This window comes from Eleginops maclovinus, chromosome 19 (genome assembly GCF_036324505.1).
Source record: "Eleginops maclovinus isolate JMC-PN-2008 ecotype Puerto Natales chromosome 19, JC_Emac_rtc_rv5, whole genome shotgun sequence".
Lineage (NCBI taxonomy): Eukaryota > Metazoa > Chordata > Actinopteri > Perciformes > Eleginopidae > Eleginops > Eleginops maclovinus.
The window spans coordinates 24,656,578-24,674,543 of NC_086367.1; the positions used below are offsets into that span (position 1 = coordinate 24,656,578).

The following is a 17,966-nucleotide window of genomic DNA, read 5'->3' on the forward strand; positions in this document are numbered from 1 at the left end:
GTCAGTCTCGTCCAATGAGATTCCTTTCTGAGCCGCCGTCCTGCGGTAAGCCTGGCACTCGACCTCCGCTCTGCAACACAGACAGGGATATTTACCTATAAGGTCAAATATTTAACTATCAGGTATCACCATGAACCCCCCCCCCCCCCCCCCACTTCATTACTGACACTAACACAATCACTTTTTATATTACAAGTTTTATGACAGGCGTTATGTGATGCCAACTATTGCTGACTATAGGAGAAATTTACAGACAAAAACAGAGTAAATGTAGTAAAACAAAACCAGCAATCTGAAATCAAAGTCAAAATTCAGCAACAAAAAAAAGAATTCAATTATTTTTTGAAAATATCAGAAAACCTTTTCTCTTTTCTCTGAATTTTTTCTCCAGAATTTTGACTTTTTTCACAGAGTTTAAAAGAAATTCAGAATTTGAATCTTAAACCTAAGGGGCGGGACATGTCAAAACAGTGGACCAATCACAACAGAGCCGGCCAGCTAGCCATTCAGAGCAGAATGGGCTCTGGTTTCAGACAGAGGGTGAAAAACCAAGAGCTTTTTGAACCCTACAGCGTGGACACATGTCCCGGCGGAGAGGCTCTTAATTTACTTCCTGAGGAATCTAAGGCAGTCGTGGTGTCCGTATATCTGGGCGATGCGCGCAGGCGTGTCCCCGCAGAAGTCCTGGAGGTCAAGGGGGGCGTGCAGGCCGTGCAGCATCCTCAGGACGGGGAGGCGTCCGGCTTCCGCGGCGCTGTGGGCGGGGGTCCATCCGTGCTCTGTCGTCAGGCAGGGCCGGGCCCCGTTATCCACCAGGAGCCTCACCACCTCCACGTGACCTGAGGGGAGGGGCCACAGTGAGATCGGACATCTAAAAACCTCCATTACAGTCACAGAACAGTTTTATGGAACATTTTTCTAACCTGAAATGTTCATTTAATTAAAAAAAAAAACAGGTAAAAGGAAGGCTAACAATCCCCAAACGTCCAAAATAAAAATAGAAATTGGACTAATGCAAAATAATCAAATCAAACCGAGAGATTTAGGTCAATAATAACGTTTACAACAAGTTATCTGATGCTTTCTGTGGACAACAGCTTAGTTTAAACCTGTGTGAAACTGACTTCATCTATATCATCAGGGGGAAGTGAATAAAAGGGAATGCATGGAGGAATTATTAACCTGCGGTCACTGGAAACCCCCTCCGGTGACCGCGAGGGAACAGAGCAGGTTAAATGGCGACAGGTGTAAAGTGACGCTGCAGGTGTATCAGGTCTCTACCTTCAGCTGCTGCCCAGTGCAGGGGGGTCTTGCAGCTCCAGTCCTCGTCCCTCTGGTTCGGATCGCATCCTTTCTGCCTCAGAATCTCCTGCACCTTCTCCAGATCTCCCGCAGCTGCAGCCTGGTGCAACTCCGTCATGTCTAGCGCTCAGTGGTTACCTAGCAACAGCGCCAAACAGATATGGTGCCCGGTGCTAAAGCTGCTAACCCGAGCTGCTAACGCTCGGTGCTGCCCCCTGCTGCCCCCTGCTGGGCATGAACAGGGCCTTGTAAGCATGTGTTTGGGAAGCGACCAAAGGTAAAAAGAATATTTGAGTTCGGAGTTCTCACTCAAATCTAATGAACCAATTATCAGAGAAAAATATATTTATGTTTTCAGAAGTTAAAGACAGAATTCTGAGACACTATAAAAAAAAATATATATAAAAATAATAAATACAAATAATTAAAAACTGTCAGAGAAAAATATATTTAAATACATTTACAATATTTAAATAGTATTTGTATATCTGAGATTGAAATCGGAGCTCAATTTCGTTTTTCACTTTTGGTCAGTGTTTCTTTCACTGAACTGAAAAAGTTCTAAAAATTAAATAAAAATGTTTAATAAATGTAAAAAAGATATATTTTCAGATTGTTTTTTAGTTCTTACTTTTTAAATTACAAACGCATTAATTCAAACTTTAAAATATATATATACAAACAAACAAAAAATTATTTCTCCAAAATGTTAAAATATTAACAACAAATGGATTATTTATTTCAACGATAAACCAGGATCAAAAACATCCTTTTTAAAACTGAAATACAAGATTATATTACATTGAGTAAAATCAAAACTAATATCAAATGTCAATACATTTGAACATGTTAAATAATACATTCATCTACATCCTCATCTTCATGCTGCACAGAGCCAACTCACACCTGGAGAAGCAGCACAGCTCACTAAGAACCCTGTTCTTCCACTTCTCCAGCGCCTTCAACACCATCCAGCCACACCTGCTCTCTGAGAAGCTGTCCCTGATGCAGGTGGATCACAGCTTGGTGGCCTGGATCACTGACTACCTCACCAGCAGACCTCAGTATGTCAGACTGCAGGGCAGCGGGTCTGATGTGAGCAACACTGGAGCCCCCCGAGGAACTGTGCTGTCACCATTCTGTTCACCCTCTACACCTCTGACCTCCGCTTCCACTCCGGCTCATGCCACCTACAGAAGTTCTCCGATGACTCCTCCATCGTCAGCTGCATCACAGATGACAGCGAGGAGGAGTACAGGGCCCTGGTGGAGAACTTCGTAGGCTGGTGTGACAACAACCACCTCCAGCTCACCATCAACAAGACTAAGGAGCTGGAGGTGGACTTCAGGCGGAGCACGAAGAGGTCTCTAACCCCCATCACCCTCAGGGGGGAGGAAGTGGAGGTGGTGAACAGCTACAAGTTCCTGGGAGTGCACCTGAACAGTAAACTGGACTGGAGAGACAACACTGATGCTTTCTGCAGGAAGGGACAGAGCAAGCTGTTCCTCCTGAGGGGGCTCAGATCCTTCAGCGTGTGCACGAGGCTGCTGCAGACGCTCTACCGGTCTGTGGGGGCCAGTATGCTCTTCTCTGTGCTGGGGGGGAAACACCAACCAAAGGGATGCAGACAGGCTAAAGAAGCTGGTGAGGAAGGCTAGCTCTGTAGTTGGAGTTAAACTGGACAATCTGGAGAGGGTGGCTGAGGGGAGGACGAGGAGGACACTGGACAGTATCCTGGATAACCCCCCCCCCCCCCCCTCCATGCAGAGCTAGTGAAGATGAGGAGTACGTTCAGCCACAGACTCATCCCACCTCGGCACAGCACGAACAGCTGGGGAACTCCTTTGTGCCTGTAGCCATCAGACTGCACTCCCAAGGGGTTCACCATGAGACCCCCTGACAGTAACCGGACTGCACACCAAGAGGTTCACCATGAGACCCCCTGACAGTAACCAGACTGCACACCAAGGGGTTCACCATGAGACCCCCTGACAGTAACCGGACTGCACACCAAGGGGTTCACCATGAGACCCACTGACAGTAACCGGACTGCACACCAAGGGGTTCACCATGAGACCCACTGAAAGTAACCTTTAGTAACTTGTATATCTTTAACAATACTCTTGTTACTCATCTGTACATCTTTCACAATACTCTCGTTACTCATCTGTATATCATTCACAATACTCTCGTTACTCATCTGTATATCATTCACAATACTCTCGTTACTCATCTGTATATCTTTGACAATACTCTCGTTACTCATCTGTATATCTTTGACAATACTCTCGTTACTCATCTGTATATCTTTCACAATACTCTCGTTACTCATCTGTATATCTTTGACAATACTCTCGTTACTCATCTGTATATCTTTAACAATACTCTCGTTACTCATCTGTATATCTTTAACAATACTCTCGTTACTCATCTGTATATCTTTAACAATACTCTCGTTACTCATCTGTATATCTTTGACAATACTCTCGTTACTCATCTGTATATCATTCACAATACTCTCGTTACTCATCTGTATATCTTTCACAATACTCTCGTTACTCAACTGTATATCTTTGACAATACTCTCGTTACTCATCTGTATATCATTCACAATACTCTCGTTACTCATCTGTATATCTTTCACAATACTCTCGTTACTCAACTGTATATCTTTAACAATACTCTCGTTACTCATCTGTATATCTTTAACAATACTCTCGTTACTCATCTGTATATCATTCACAATACTCTCGTTACTCAACTGTATATCTTTAACAATACTCTCGTTACTCATCTGTATATCTTTCACAATACTCTCGTTACTCAACTGTATATCTTTAACAATACTCTCGTTACTCATCTGTATATCTTTGACAATACTCTCGTTACTCATCTGTATATCATTCACAATACTCTCGTTACTCATCTGTATATCTTTCACAATACTCTCGTTACTCAACTGTATATCTTTCACAATACTCTCGTTACTCATCTGTATATCTTTCACAATACTCTCGTTACTCAACTGTATATCTTTAACAATACTCTCGTTACTCATCTGTATATCATTCACAATACTCTCGTTACTCATCTGTATATCTTTCACAATACTCTCGTTACTCATCTGTATATCTTTCACAATACTCTCGTTACTCATCTGTATATCTTTAGCAATACTCTCGTTACTCATCTGTATATCTTTCACAATACTCTCGTTACTCATCTGTATATCTTTAACAATACTCTCGTTACTCACCTGTATATCTTTGACAATACTCTCGTTACTCATCTGTATATCTTTGACAATACTCTTGTTACTCATCTGTATATCATTCACAATACTCTCGTTACTCACCTGTATATCTTTCACAATACTCTCGTTACTCATCTGTATATCTTTGACAATACTCTCGTTACTCATCTGTATATCTTTAACAATACTCTCGTTACTCATCTGTATATCTTTGACAATACTCTCGTTACTCATCTGTATATCTTTGACAATACTCTTGTTACTCATCTGTATATCATTCACAATACTCTCGTTACTCACCTGTATATCTTTCACAATACTTTCGTTACTCATCTGTATATCTTTAACAATACTCTCGTTACTCATCTGTATATCTTTCACAATACTCTCGTTACTCATCTGTATATCTTTGACAATACTCTCGTTACTCATCTGTATATCTTTGACAATACTCTTGTTACTCATCTGTATATCATTCACAATACTCTCGTTACTCACCTGTATATCTTTCACAATACTTTCGTTACTCATCTGTATATCTTTAACAATACTCTCGTTACTCATCTGTATATCTTTCACAATACTCTCGTTACTCATCTGTACATCTTTAACAATACTCTCGTTACTCACCTGTACATCTTTCACAATACTTTCGTTACTCATCTGTATATCTTTAACAATACTCTCGTTACTCATCTGTATATCTTTCACAATACTCTCGTTACTCATCTGTATATCTTTCACAATACTCTCGTTACTCATCTGTATATCTTTGACAATACTCTCGTTACTCATCTGTATATCTTTAACAATACTCTTGTTACTCATCTGTATATCTTTAACAATACTCTCGTTACTCATCTGTATATCTTTAACAATACTCTCGTTACTCATCTGTATATCTTTCACAATACTCTCGTTACTCATCTGTACATCTTTAACAATACTCTCGTTACTCATCTGTACATCTTTAACAATACTCTCGTTACTCATCTGTACATCTTTAACAATACTCTCGTTACTCATCTGTACATCTTTAACAATACTCTCGTTACTCATCTGTACATCTTTAACAATACTCTCGTTACTCATCTGTATATCTTTAACAATACTCTCGTTACTCATCTGTATATCTTTAACAATACTCTCGTTACTCATCTGTATATCTTTAACAATACTCTCGTTACTCATCTGTATATCTTTCACAATACTCTCGTTACTCATCTGTATATCTTTAACAATACTCTCGTTACTCACCTGTATATCTTTCACAATACTCTCGTTACTCACCTGTATATCTTTCACAATACTCTCGTTACTCATCTGTATATCTTTCACAATACTCTCGTTACTCATCTGTATATCTTTCACAATACTCTCGTTACTCATCTGTATATCTTTCACAATACTCTCGTTACTCATCTGTATATCTTTCACAATACTCTCGTTACTCATCTGTATATCTTTCACAATACTCTCGTTACTCATCTGTATATCTTTAACAATACTCTCGTTACTCACCTGTATATCTTTCACAATACTCTCGTTACTCATCTGTATATCTTTCACAATACTCTCGTTACTCATCTGTATATCTTTCACAATACTCTCGTTACTCATCTGTATATCTTTCACAATACTCTCGTTACTCATCTGTATATCTTTCACAATACTCTCGTTACTCATCTGTATATCTTTCACAATACTCTCGTTACTCATCTGTATATCTTTCACAATACTCTCGTTACTCATCTGTATATCTTTCACAATACTCTCGTTACTCATCTGTATATCTTTCACAATACTCTCGTTACTCATCTGTATATCTTTCACAATACTCTCGTTACTCATCTGTATATCTTTCACAATACTCTCGTTACTCATCTGTATATCTTTCACAATACTCTCGTTACTCATCTGTATATCTTTCACAATACTCTCGTTGCTCATCTGTATATCTCTGTTTAGTTTTTAGAATGTTTTGTTTGTATTTTAAAGTGTGTTTCATATCCTGTGTGAACCTGTTCAGTTTTTTCTCTCTGTTGCTGCTTCAACACTGAATTTCCCCACGGAGATTAATAAAGGTACACCTCACCTCACCTCACCTCACCTCACCCCACCATGAATGCATTGTAGACTTGTTTTCTAAAAAAGGCAGAACTGTTAAACTGTACAGTGAACTTTTTAAAGAACAATAATGTTAGTATTTTGTCTGATATTATAGTAATATACAAGTGTATTCTTATTCTATTTATTATTGTATTTTATTTAAATTCTTGTTTCTCTGTACCAATGGTTTGTGAACATGTTTTGACCCATACTACCTCACCAAGGCGAAGGGTAACACCAAAACTTACAGCCACAAACTCTATGTATAAAGATGTAGACACAGAACCAAATGACAAGCTTAATTTCATTCATTTAAAAAACATTTTGGGATTTTGTTGTCCACAAGAGTCGAGGCTACTCCTTCACGTCTGCGTTTCATCTGGGTCCAAAGCTGGAAATAAAGAAAAAATAAGTTAACTTACATTTTATATTAAAACTCCTTTGATGTTTCGACATCAAAAATTAATTGTTGTTTTTTTGGAATACAGGAGAGCCTTTAGGACATGTATTATAAATGCTTAACAAAAAACAGTCTTACCTTCTTTAGATGATGACTTTAAACCCAGAAACTCCTCATCGTGCTTCATCATCTCCCACTTATAATGAAAGAACAATCATTAAAAACAAATAGATCTTAATTATCAACAACACTTTATTTCTGAGGGCGCGTTCACAAGCCAACATTTGGTTTATTCGAAATCAAACTCTGCTTCCAACATTTCCAACTAACCAAAACATATACATTACTCTCCAAGCAGACCTACTAATTAGACTACAGCTTGTCAAAGTGCCCTGAGGTTAAAGTTAAGTCTACTAACCTGCCTCCAAACATATTCCCGAAGCTTGGCCTGTGTCCAATCCATTCCAGTATGTCTGCATTAGTGCATTCACAACCTCTCCCTCACACTCAACCTCCACTGCATACTGAGGGTGACCAGCTTCTGAATGGCCGACCATGTCAAGCACTGTCACTTTGAGTGGGTTATCAACCAGAAGATTGTAGAAGACATCGTGAACTTGGTCGTCCCAGGAGCCCCTGGACTGATCAAACCCCTTCAGAGAGCACAGAAAGGCCTGAGGAGCTATCTCCAGCAGACTCTGAGGCACTGACCTCACGTTCTTGATGTCAACATCAGACTTGTTTCCATAGTCGACAAACACAACGTCAAACTTATCTTCAACTCTGCGAAGAACTTGAGCTCGATACCACTGTCCGTCACTGGAATCCAGAGCAAGGCATGGACTGCCAGGACAGAGACTCTCAGGAAATGTCCTATCTTGCTGAGCCAGTCCTGCTTCCTGAGCAAGACTTGTCACTTTGTTGGCCTCCTCTTCATCGGTGTACTGACACCAGAAGAAATGTGGATCAGATATGCAGGATGCATAAACCTCTTGTTGGTTTTTGGAGATGTTTGGCTTCTTGTACATGCAAGTATTCACATTTAGTTTGTCAACACCAAGATGCGAGATACTGGACTCTGTCTCAAGATCCATGCTGGACTTGGTGTCAAGGTCTTTGTTGGACTCCGTCTCAAGTTCCTTGTTGGACTCCTTCTGAGTGTCCTTGTCGGACTCCGTCTCAAGGTCTATGCTGGACTTGGTGTCAAGGTCTTTGTTGGACTCCGTCTCAAGTTCCTTGTTGGACTCCTTCTGAGTGTCCTTGTCGGACTCCGTCTCAAGGTCTATGCTGGACTCGGTGTCAAGGTCCTTGTCGGACTCCGTCTCAAGGTCTTTGTTGGACTCCTTCTCAAGGTCTTGAAGGGAAGTCTCGGTTTGAGCAATTTCAGGTTTGGCCTGTTCTGTGGGAAGTGGTGTCCAGTATTTCTGCATCACGGTATTCATGATAACATTCTCACACACAATTTCCACTGCATATTGAGGAAGCACACTGTCTGAAAGCTCTTCTTTATTTAACACTGTCACGTTCAGTGGGTTATCAACCAGAAGATTGTAGAAGACATTGTGAACTTGGTCGTGCCAGGAGCCCCTGGACTGATCAAACCCCTTCGGAGAGCACAGAAAGGCCTGAAGAGCTATCTCCAGCAGACTCTGAGGCACTGACCTCACGTTCTTGATGTCAACATCAGACTTGTTTCCATGGTCAACAAACACAACGTCAAACTTATCTTCGACTCTGCGAAGAACTTGAGCTCGATACCACTGTCCGTCACTGGAATCCAGAGCAAGGCATGGACTGCCAGGACAGAGACTCTCAGGAAATGTCCTATCCTGCTGAGCCAGTCCTGCTTCCTGAGCAAGACTTGTCACTTTGTTGGCCTCCTCTTCATCACTGTACTGACACCAGAAGAAATGTGGATCAGATATGCAGGATGCATAAACCTCTTGTTGGTTTTTGGAGATGTTTGGCTTCTTGTACATGCAAGTATTCACATTTAGTTTGTCAACACCAAGATGTGAGATACTGGACTCGGTCTCAAGGTCTATGCTGGACTCGGTGTCAAGGTCTTTGTTGGACTCCATCTGATTGTCCTTGTTGGACTCGGTATCAAGGTCCTTGTTGGACTCCGTCTGATCGTCTTTGTTGGAGTCCGTGTCAAGGTCCTTGTTGGACTCCGTGTCAAGGTCCTTGTTGGACTCCGTCTGATCGTCTTTGTTGGAGTCCGTGTCAAGGTCCTTGTTGGACTCCGTGTCAAGGTCCTTGTTGGACTCCGTCTGATCGTCTTTGTTGGACTCGGTATCAAGGTCCTTGTTGGACTCCGTCTGATCGTCTTTGTTGGACTCGGTATCAAGGTCCTTGTTGGACTCCGTCTGATCGTCTTTGTTGGACTCGGTATCAAGGTCCTTGTTGGACTCCTTCTGATCGTCTTTGTTGGAGTCCGTATCAAGGTCCTTGTTGGACTCCGTGTCAAGGTCTTTGTTGGACTCCATCTGATTGTCCTTGTTGGACTCGGTATCAAGGTCCTTGTTGGACTCCGTCTGATTGTCCTTGTTGGACTCTGTATCAAGGTCCTTGTTGGACTCCGTGTCAAGGTCCTTGTTGGACTCCGTCTGATTGTCCTTGTTGGACTTGGTATCAAGGTCCTTGTTGGACTCCGTGTCAAGGTCCTTGTTGGACTCCGTCTGATTGTCCTTGTTGGACTCGCTATCAAGGTCCTTGTTGGACTCCGTGTCAAGGTCCTTGTTGGACTCCGTCTGATTGTCCTTGTTGGACTCGGTATCAAGGTCCTTGTTGGACTCCGTGTCAAGGTCCTTGATGGACTCCGTCTGATTGTCCTTGTTGGACTCGGTATCAAGGTCCTTGTTGGACTCCGTGTCAAGGTCCTTGTTGGACTCCGTCTGATTGTCCTTGTTGGACTCGGTATCAAGGTCCTTGTTGGACTCGGTATCAAGGTCCTTGTTGGACTCCGTGTCAAGGTCCTTGTTGGACTCCGTGTCAAGGTCCTTGTTGGACTCCTTCTGATTGTCCTTGTCGGACTCCGTCTGATTGTCCTTGTCGGACTCCGTCTGATTGTCCTTGTCGGACTCGGTCTCAAGGTCCTTGTTGGACTCCTTCTGATTGTCCTTGTCGGACTCCGTCTGATTGTCCTTGTCGGACTCCGTCTGATTGTCCTTGTTGGACTCGGTCTCAAGTTCCTTGTTGGACTCCGTGTCAAGGTCCTTGTTGGACTCCGTCTGATTGTCCTTGTTGGACTCGGTATCAAGGTCCTTGTTGGACTCCGTGTCAAGGTCCTTGTTGGACTCCGTCTGATTGTCCTTGTTGGACTCGGTATCAAGGTCCTTGTTGGACTCCGTGTCAAGGTCCTTGTTGGACTCCTTCTGATTGTCCTTGTCGGACTCCGTCTGATTGTCCTTGTCGGACTCCGTCTGATTGTCCTTGTCGGACTCGGTCTCAAGGTCCTTGTTGGACTCCTTCTGATTGTCCTTGTCGGACTCTGTCTGAGTGTCTTTGTCGGACTCCTTTTCAAGGTCTTTGTTGGACTCCTTCTCAAGGTCTTGAAGGGAAGTCTCGGTTTGAGCAATTTCAGGTTTGGCCTGTTCTGTGGGAAGTGGTGTCCAGTATTTCTGCATCACGGTATTCATGATAACATTCTCACACACAATTTCCACTGCATATTGAGGAAGCACACTGTCTGAAAGCTCTTCTTTATTTAACACTGTCACGTTCAGTGGTTTATCAACCAGAAGATTGTAGAAGACATCGTGAACTTGGTCGTCCCAGGAGCCACTGGACTGATCAAACCCCTTCAGAGAGCACAGAAAGGCCTGAGGAGCTATCTCCAGCAGACTCTGAGGCACTGACCTCACGTTCTTGATGTCAACATCAGACTCGTTTCCATAGTCGACAAACACAACGTCAAACTTATCTTCAACTCTGCGAAGAACTTGAGCTCGATACCACTGTCCGTCATTGGAATCCAGAGCAAGGCATGGACTGCCAGGACAGAGACTCTCAGGAAATGTCCTATCTTGCTGAGCCAGTCCTGCTTCCTGAGCAAGACTTGCCACTTTGTTGGCCTCCTCTTCATCGGTGTACTGACACCAGAAGAAATGTGGACCAGAAATGCAGGATGCATAAAGCTCCACTGTCTTGCTTTCAGAAATGGTTAACCATGAGTACATGCTGATATTCACATTTCCCTTGTGGCAAGAAGGAAGGGAAGGTTGTGTCACTTCAGAATCATCGTTGCATTTTTCTACTTTCTTGTCAATAGGAATGAAATCCGAGGTTGGTTTTCTTCCTTCATCCAAAGTCTTTTCATGTTGAATCTCTGGCAAACAGACTTTGGTAACTGGTTGTGAACTCAGCTCAACTCTTGCACAGGGATTTTGTTCTGTCATTTGTGTTAATACTTTCGTTGAACAGTCCTCGTTTGGCTTACTGGCATGTTGCGATTTGTTTGAAAGCTGCTGATTAGTCTTCTGAACAAGAGTCGTCATTTTCGATCTCATCTTCGATATCTTCTCTCTGACTTTTGCATTTACATTCAGAAATCCATCAAACAGTTCAACGATTAGCTTCCCCCTTTCCCCTTTAGCTACCACAGAAATGCTCAGATTTTGGCCAATGGCATGATCTGCAAACCAATTGCTGACTTCCTGTGGCACATCTGCGGGGACATTAAACAGCCCAAGAGGAACAGCCTGAACCGGTAGAGCTCTGCACATACTTTCTCCAGTGGGACAGGGGCAGATATCACATTCATTCACGAGAAGAGTTTGCCCATAATCCACAAAGTGTACTCTAAGCTTTGGAGACAGTTCTACCACCTGACCTCTGTACCATTGCTTATCAGAGTACTTGGCAAAGCAAATGCTATTAAGTCCAAGTGGATGATCCGTGCACCGTTGCTTGCCGAGAAGTTGTTTGACATCTTCCATCACTTTCTCAAACAGATGATAGTTCCTGTTGAGTTGGCAATAGAATAGATTGACGTTCTCTGAAGACGTTATCCACACTTTCTCTTTTCCATTCACCTTAATGTTGTGTGTGGAGTAATTGTATGACTCCGATGGAAGCGGTGGACATCCTTCAGTCGGACGCTTGCCTGTACCGTCAGAAGGTGTTTCAATATCTATCATATTTTTTAGGAGACCTTTTCATCAGAAGTTGCAGCTTTTACCGTGCAATTCAAACCAATGCCGACGCTACTTCCTACAGCAAACGCATCGTGAGCGTTTTGCACCTCAGTTGGAAGATGCCCATTGATCTGTACTTGAGGGGGTGGATGTTCTTCCCTGTTTTTGTTGCCAGTTGTTGGTTCATCAGTCCACCCACTGACTGATTGATTCTTTGTTTCGTCCAGTAAACCATTAACATCTAAATTCAATGTTGAATCCATGCAATGATCGTCTAAGAGCAAACTGACACATGATGAGGAAAGGAGCATATTCTGCACGTTTAAATGTTGTTCAGGGGATTCAAAATGACCCATCTTCTCTATGAAACTATTGTTTATGCATACACCACCGTTTGCGTAGAGAATTACCTGATAGACATCTTGAGGTTTGTTGTGGTGGGAAAACTTTGCCATGTGAGTTTGGTTAAGAAGCAGGGATTTCAAGTAACTGGTCTTTGCCATTCTGTCATCCGTTACACCTTGAAGAGAACAACTATACGTGACCACCGGCATCCTCAGGAAGTCTCTGTGTAGAGGTCTGATACCTCCAACCGGGACCATCTCAACTTTTCCTTCGTCCACATGGAAGACTTGTACAGTGCCATCATTGGTTAAGGTTTGCCTCAGTAACGAGCGATGCCATCTTCCATCTGTCCCTTTTGCAGCACATGGATCCCCGCAGTTCGAAGGCCCAGTCTCTCCTGAATCGTTTTCATAATGCTGCTGCATCTGCTCTGATATCATCTTCACCGCCTTGGAGAAAATGTTAAGTTTGCAAAAGATGTTGCGTGGGTTATTAACCTCTGTCACAATAACAGCTTCGTAGGAATTCGTTAACAGATCTGGGTAAAAGTATTGGTCGATCTTCTCAAGTTTGCGGCCAACATTCAGATTTGGTTCTTGCGTTATGCGGTCAACTTCGAGACATTTCTGTACGAGGCACTTAAACTCGTCTACTGGCATCTTCTTCGCAACTCCAAACATACACATAGGCTTGGAAACCATTGGTATGTCGAGCAGAAGTGTTCTGTTCGGCTTCAGCACATGTTGAACCAGGCCTTTAAATTTCTTGCCGTGCAGAGACATCAGAAACTTTATGGCTCTTTCTGGCCAGATGTTATCGAGTAAGAGGACGTTAGCGAGGATGCATGATTCAGTTTCAGGAGGAAGGAGGAAACTGTCGGTGTGCCCCCATGCTAAGGCTTTGCTCCTGGTGATATGCGGCTGTCCCTGGTCGATTAAGAAAACATTGCATGTGTCACCTTGAATGGAAACGATCTGAGCTCTGTGCCAGACGCCATCGATGCAAACCAGACACAGATCCCCGGGTTCTCCTTCCGGTCCCGCAAACTTCCTGTCCGGGTCCTGGATTTCCCCTCTCATCTGCTCGTAGATATGCTTCTTGTCATCGTCCATGTTGACCCATAACTCCACGATGCCAGACCCGTGCTTTAGGTTAACCCCCGTGATGAGAACAGGCACTACTGTTCCTGCCGTTGGGAGGCCGGGAGTTGAGCACATTGTGAATTACAAGATGAGCTCAAACACACCTGCAAGACAGAAGAACATTGAGTGCTAACCATTAGCAGAAAGCACTTCCAATTTCAGCACATTTACCAACTGGTTGCGTAATGAGCTTGACTGCAAGGTCAGTATGGCCTCTAGATGTTTGATAATGTCTCTGGGGATATCCAAATCCAAAGATAACTGGAAGAAACACATCTCTTACGGACAGTTTTAGCCAGTGTTGAAAGCAGTACACCGATCTTTTACTGAAGTAAAAGTAATAATGCTATGATTTTAATACTACAAGTCAACGGTCTGATTTCCAAATGTTACTTCACTAAAAAGACAAAAGTAATAGTTAAAATGAATGCAGTACAGCAACAAGTATGAAATACACCTCAGAAATGAAGTGCTGTTGAAAACCCTCCTGCCTATATGGTCTTGTGGGGGGCGGGGCTTAGCTTCGACCTACCAAGACACACCTGAACCCATTTAAGGCCTGAATCAACCCTGCTCTTTCCTGTCTGTGAGGCAGCGTGCTGAGTCACATGTGCGCTCCTCACCGGTTGACTGTCACGGTTAAAGATAATGATTTTAAGACTAGAATATAAACACAAAAATAGCAAATCAAGAAAAGCAATCAGATCAAATGTTGCTTAAACATAGTAAGCATAAACCAAGCCATCAATAATATAAAGCATACTAACAACTTACTCAAAGAAAGCATCAGTCAACTGGTGAGGAGAGCACACAGGAAGGGCACTGAGCCGTGCTGATTCAGGTGGGTTCAGGTGTGGCTTGGTAGGTGGTAGCTAAGCCCCGCCTCCCACAGGAGTCCATACAGGAGGGTTTTCAACAAGTACAAAGCAGCTTTAAATGGAAATACTTAAGTTCAGCCCAAATATGTCAACACTTTAGTGAATGTTCTCAGTTAGCTTCCGTCACTGGTTTGAGCCACGTGAAGCTAAGAAACAGAAGCACCTGAAATCACTACTAACAATAAAGTCAGTCATGGGTCCGGTGGAACAGTCAGTATATCTTAGGAAGGTTCCTGACGGAGCGAAATGACCCGGAAGTACCTCAGTGGCCGCCATGATAAGAGCTGTTTGAATTTTCTAGATCAAGGGTATTCCAGCAAAGTTCAACCAGGTCCAGTTAGAGAAAAATGTCCTCAAGTAAAGGTCCGGAACCCCAACATGTCTAAGTGGTTCTGAATGAGTGTGTCCATCTATCCATCAGCTGAGACAGCTGTATCAACGTCTGCATGCAATCAACAACTGACTGTCATCAAACAAACAAAGGACAACAACAACATGTCCCTGGAGCTACAGAACCAGAACTATACGTAGATATGTTAGTGTTCCACTCGGGCTGCGTTTAGAATCAGAGAGAGATCAGTAGCTTTTGGAAATGTGTGCATCTTAAAAGAGCTGAATGTAGAGAGCACATAAAGAGCAGCAGCTGGAGTTTCCCTTTCTGTGTGAGACATCTGAACAGTTTCAGCCAGTTATAGAACAGATCAGTCCGAACACATCATTATTAGTTAGTCAGCTAGGCTCTAGACCAGGGGTGGCCAACCTGCGGCTCTCGGGCCGCATGCGGCTCCTCAGGTCTTATTGAATTTTAATTGTGTGTTTTTTTTGCGCATATGTATCCAAGTTCACAAAGGGGTAACAACACAACTTCCAGGCCAATCGTTACACAGAGTTTTGGACGCTTTAGCCAATCAGATTGCAGATCCTGCAGTACCGGAGGCGGGCTTTACTGTACTTGCGAGTCGACGATGAAGGGAGAGATCTGCTCTGAACTGCAAAAATAAAACTCAGATAAAACCGTAATATCTCAACACAAAGTTGTCAGATCCAAACGGTAACACTTTGCAGTTGTAGATGTGTGTGAGAGGGCCTGTTCACGGAAAGCTGGCCACCGACACAGAAGGACTCCCGAGTTGCTGAATCGCCTTGACGAAATGAATGAGAGAGAAAGTGCATCTCTGTCAGCAGAGCTTCTGCCAGTCACAGGGTAAACATTGAGATAGTTATCATGAGAGGATAATTAACTCAAACACACTTCATTTATTTTCATGAGGCAGTATTTGAACCAACCTTAGTCATGGGTTTGTTTTAAAAACCAACATTTAAATACTGTAAGCCAGATCTGTAAAGGATTGCAGTGATATAACAGTAGTTTTCACATGATGAAGTGAGAGTGTGTGTGTGAGTGCACACACTCTTAATGGCTGACAATAACTGGCCTCTGGTCTTAGTACTGATTCCTGTCAATATCATGGTGTGTGACATTTACAAGAAGTCTGGCTGAGCAGAGGTGTGTCCGTCTGTGTGATGGAATGTGTGTCTATTGGAGGGTGTGTATGTGTGTGTGTCAATTATTGTATATTTTTAGATTTTCATTTTCTGTGTGTGAGAGACAGAGAGGGGCACAGAGAGAGAGAGTGAGGGAGCACACCAGTGTCATAGCTAGGCCTATCTTAGGTGGACTTCAGCCCACCTAAAATGTTTAAAGCCCACCCAAATGAACATTTTGAAATTGAAATGAAAAATATACACGTTTTATGTCTCGTATTAGTGTTGAGAGTTGTGCCCCCTCCCCTACCAAGACCACACAGTTCTGTTAGATGTAGCCTCTTCATGTTGCTCTCAAAGCGCACCAGATGCATGCCATTCACTTTAAAATGACCCCCCTAGAGGATGTGAAGTCTGTCCACCCAAACTTGAAAACCTATCTATGCCCCTGGAGCAGACAGAATGGGTGAGAGCAAAAGAGAGAGTTTGAGAGAGAAGTGGGGGAGACATACATCCAGCATGTGTGTATGATGTGGCTCTTTGCAGTATCACAGTCAAACATGTGCTGTCCGTCTCTGACTGGTTGGCCACCCCTGCTCTAGATGATAGGAAAGGAGCTCTGAAGCTTCCTTTACAGCCTCCTGTAGGAAACACTGGACCTTCCTTTAGGAGAGGAAAGGAGAACATGCTGTCCCACAATGCCTTGCGGCCGCAACATTTGCCATGACACAGCATCCGGCCGTTGACGGAAACAGCCGATGAAAGTTACGGTGCTGATGAAGCAGTTTAAAACTGATACCGTAACTTGGTTCTGAACGTTCAGCTCTGGATTCATCACAAGGGGAAATATGAACGGTACTTTTACTGAAAGGATCCAATAGAGTCTCTGAGCTGTGTGGGGTTTCTGAAGCCTTTACTACATGTTGAACTGTGATATCCAAAGTGCTAGCTGAAGGATAACCTGATTTTGTTGAAGTTAATCTCACTTCTACATGGCCCTACAGTGTAATGTACTACAAGCATTGTAACCAGTGCTTTACATCACGACTCTTGCGGGCCAGAGCTGGAGCGATTCCACAACACAGGAAAGAAAAGGGGGTGTGGCTTACTTTTTTAGCGCAAAAGTCAGAGAACTGAGAAGAAGGACAAGAGAGAGGGACATGAGGAAGGAGAGGAGAGACACCGGAGGGACCAGGAGGGTCCGAACAGAAGGCCACAGAACTACCCCGACATTGATCCAAACTGTGACAAATGTCACCAAGATCTGATTCGATCTGAATCAATGAAACAATATATCATCACGAGCCTTCAACACCTCCACCTGCTGCATTACCTCACTCCAGAAGCATGTTAATGAAGGTAATCAGATCCTCACCTCTGTGTCCTGCAGCTCACCATCACTGACACGAATAAGGAGAGAGGAGGGGGCGGGGCTTCAGGTGGGGTCACAACCTTTCTTTTATTGACATTTCAAAATAAAACGTGAGGTTTTATTTTGAAGTGCATGGAACTTGTCAAACAGACTGTTTTTTACACTGTAAATGTATTTAAGTGGGTTATTCTGCAACATGTGCATGATTTAAATGGATATCTTCAGCCGTTTTATTTAGAAATCACAATCAAAGTTGATCTTTTATAAATATAAGTGTGACAAAATACATCCAAGATATAAATCAGACAGTTTTTGCAATTTTAAATGTGTTGATATGGATTCATCTCCAACTTTCGCACGATTTAAAGTCTGAATCATGACCTTTTTAATTTTACATCTCAAAATAAAATGTGAGTTTTTAGTAAGTGAAGTCTCGGTAGTGCACGCAGCATCTCAAAGCGGCTGTTTCTAATCATTTACATGTCTTTGCATGGCCTGTACTTCATATTCTGCACGATTAAAAGTCCACACTGTGACTTTTG

General features: G+C 42.9%; 2 protein-coding genes across 2 annotated transcripts in view; both read right to left on the bottom strand.

Annotated features, from left to right (window-relative positions):
- LOC134881910 (ankyrin repeat domain-containing protein 66) overlaps nucleotides 1-1,420 on the bottom strand; it is a 2,625-nt gene extending 1,205 nt beyond the window's left edge. Inside the window, exons 1-3 of the mRNA XM_063909511.1 lie at nucleotides 1,282-1,420; nucleotides 611-839; nucleotides 1-70 (exon numbers count right to left, since the gene is read on the bottom strand). The exon at nucleotides 1-70 is cut by the window's left edge and continues 1,205 nt beyond it. Coding sequence (XP_063765581.1) covers nucleotides 1-70; nucleotides 611-839; nucleotides 1,282-1,420 — 438 coding nt within the window. The remainder of the gene's footprint in view (nucleotides 71-610; nucleotides 840-1,281) is intronic.
- Nucleotides 1,421-6,836: 5,416 nt separating this feature from the next.
- LOC134881156 (tudor domain-containing 6) lies at nucleotides 6,837-17,466 on the bottom strand. The gene is made up of 5 exons (XM_063908300.1): nucleotides 17,428-17,466; nucleotides 12,261-13,793; nucleotides 7,487-12,171; nucleotides 7,203-7,260; nucleotides 6,837-7,055 (listed from the first exon to the last, which is right to left on the bottom strand). Exons 2-5 carry the CDS (start codon nucleotides 13,762-13,764, stop codon nucleotides 7,027-7,029), a joined length of 6,276 nt encoding a protein of 2,091 aa, XP_063764370.1. The 5' UTR covers nucleotides 13,765-13,793; nucleotides 17,428-17,466; the 3' UTR covers nucleotides 6,837-7,026.
- Nucleotides 17,467-17,966: the final 500 nt, after the last annotated feature.

What these genes read in the sequence shown, in the direction of transcription:
- LOC134881156 (XM_063908300.1), bottom strand. Translation starts at nt 13,764, where the DNA reads ATGTGCTCAACTCCCGGCCTCCCAACGGCAGGAACAGTAGTGCCTGTT. An exon ending in CTTCGGGAATATGTTTGGAG is followed by an intron (nt 7,261 to 7,486) that starts GCAGGTTAGTAG and finishes TTTCATTATAAG; the next exon opens with TGGGAGATGATGAAGCACGA. An exon ending in AAAGTCATCATCTAAAGAAG is followed by an intron (nt 7,056 to 7,202) that starts GTAAGACTGTTT and finishes CTTTATTTCCAG; the next exon opens with CTTTGGACCCAGATGAAACG.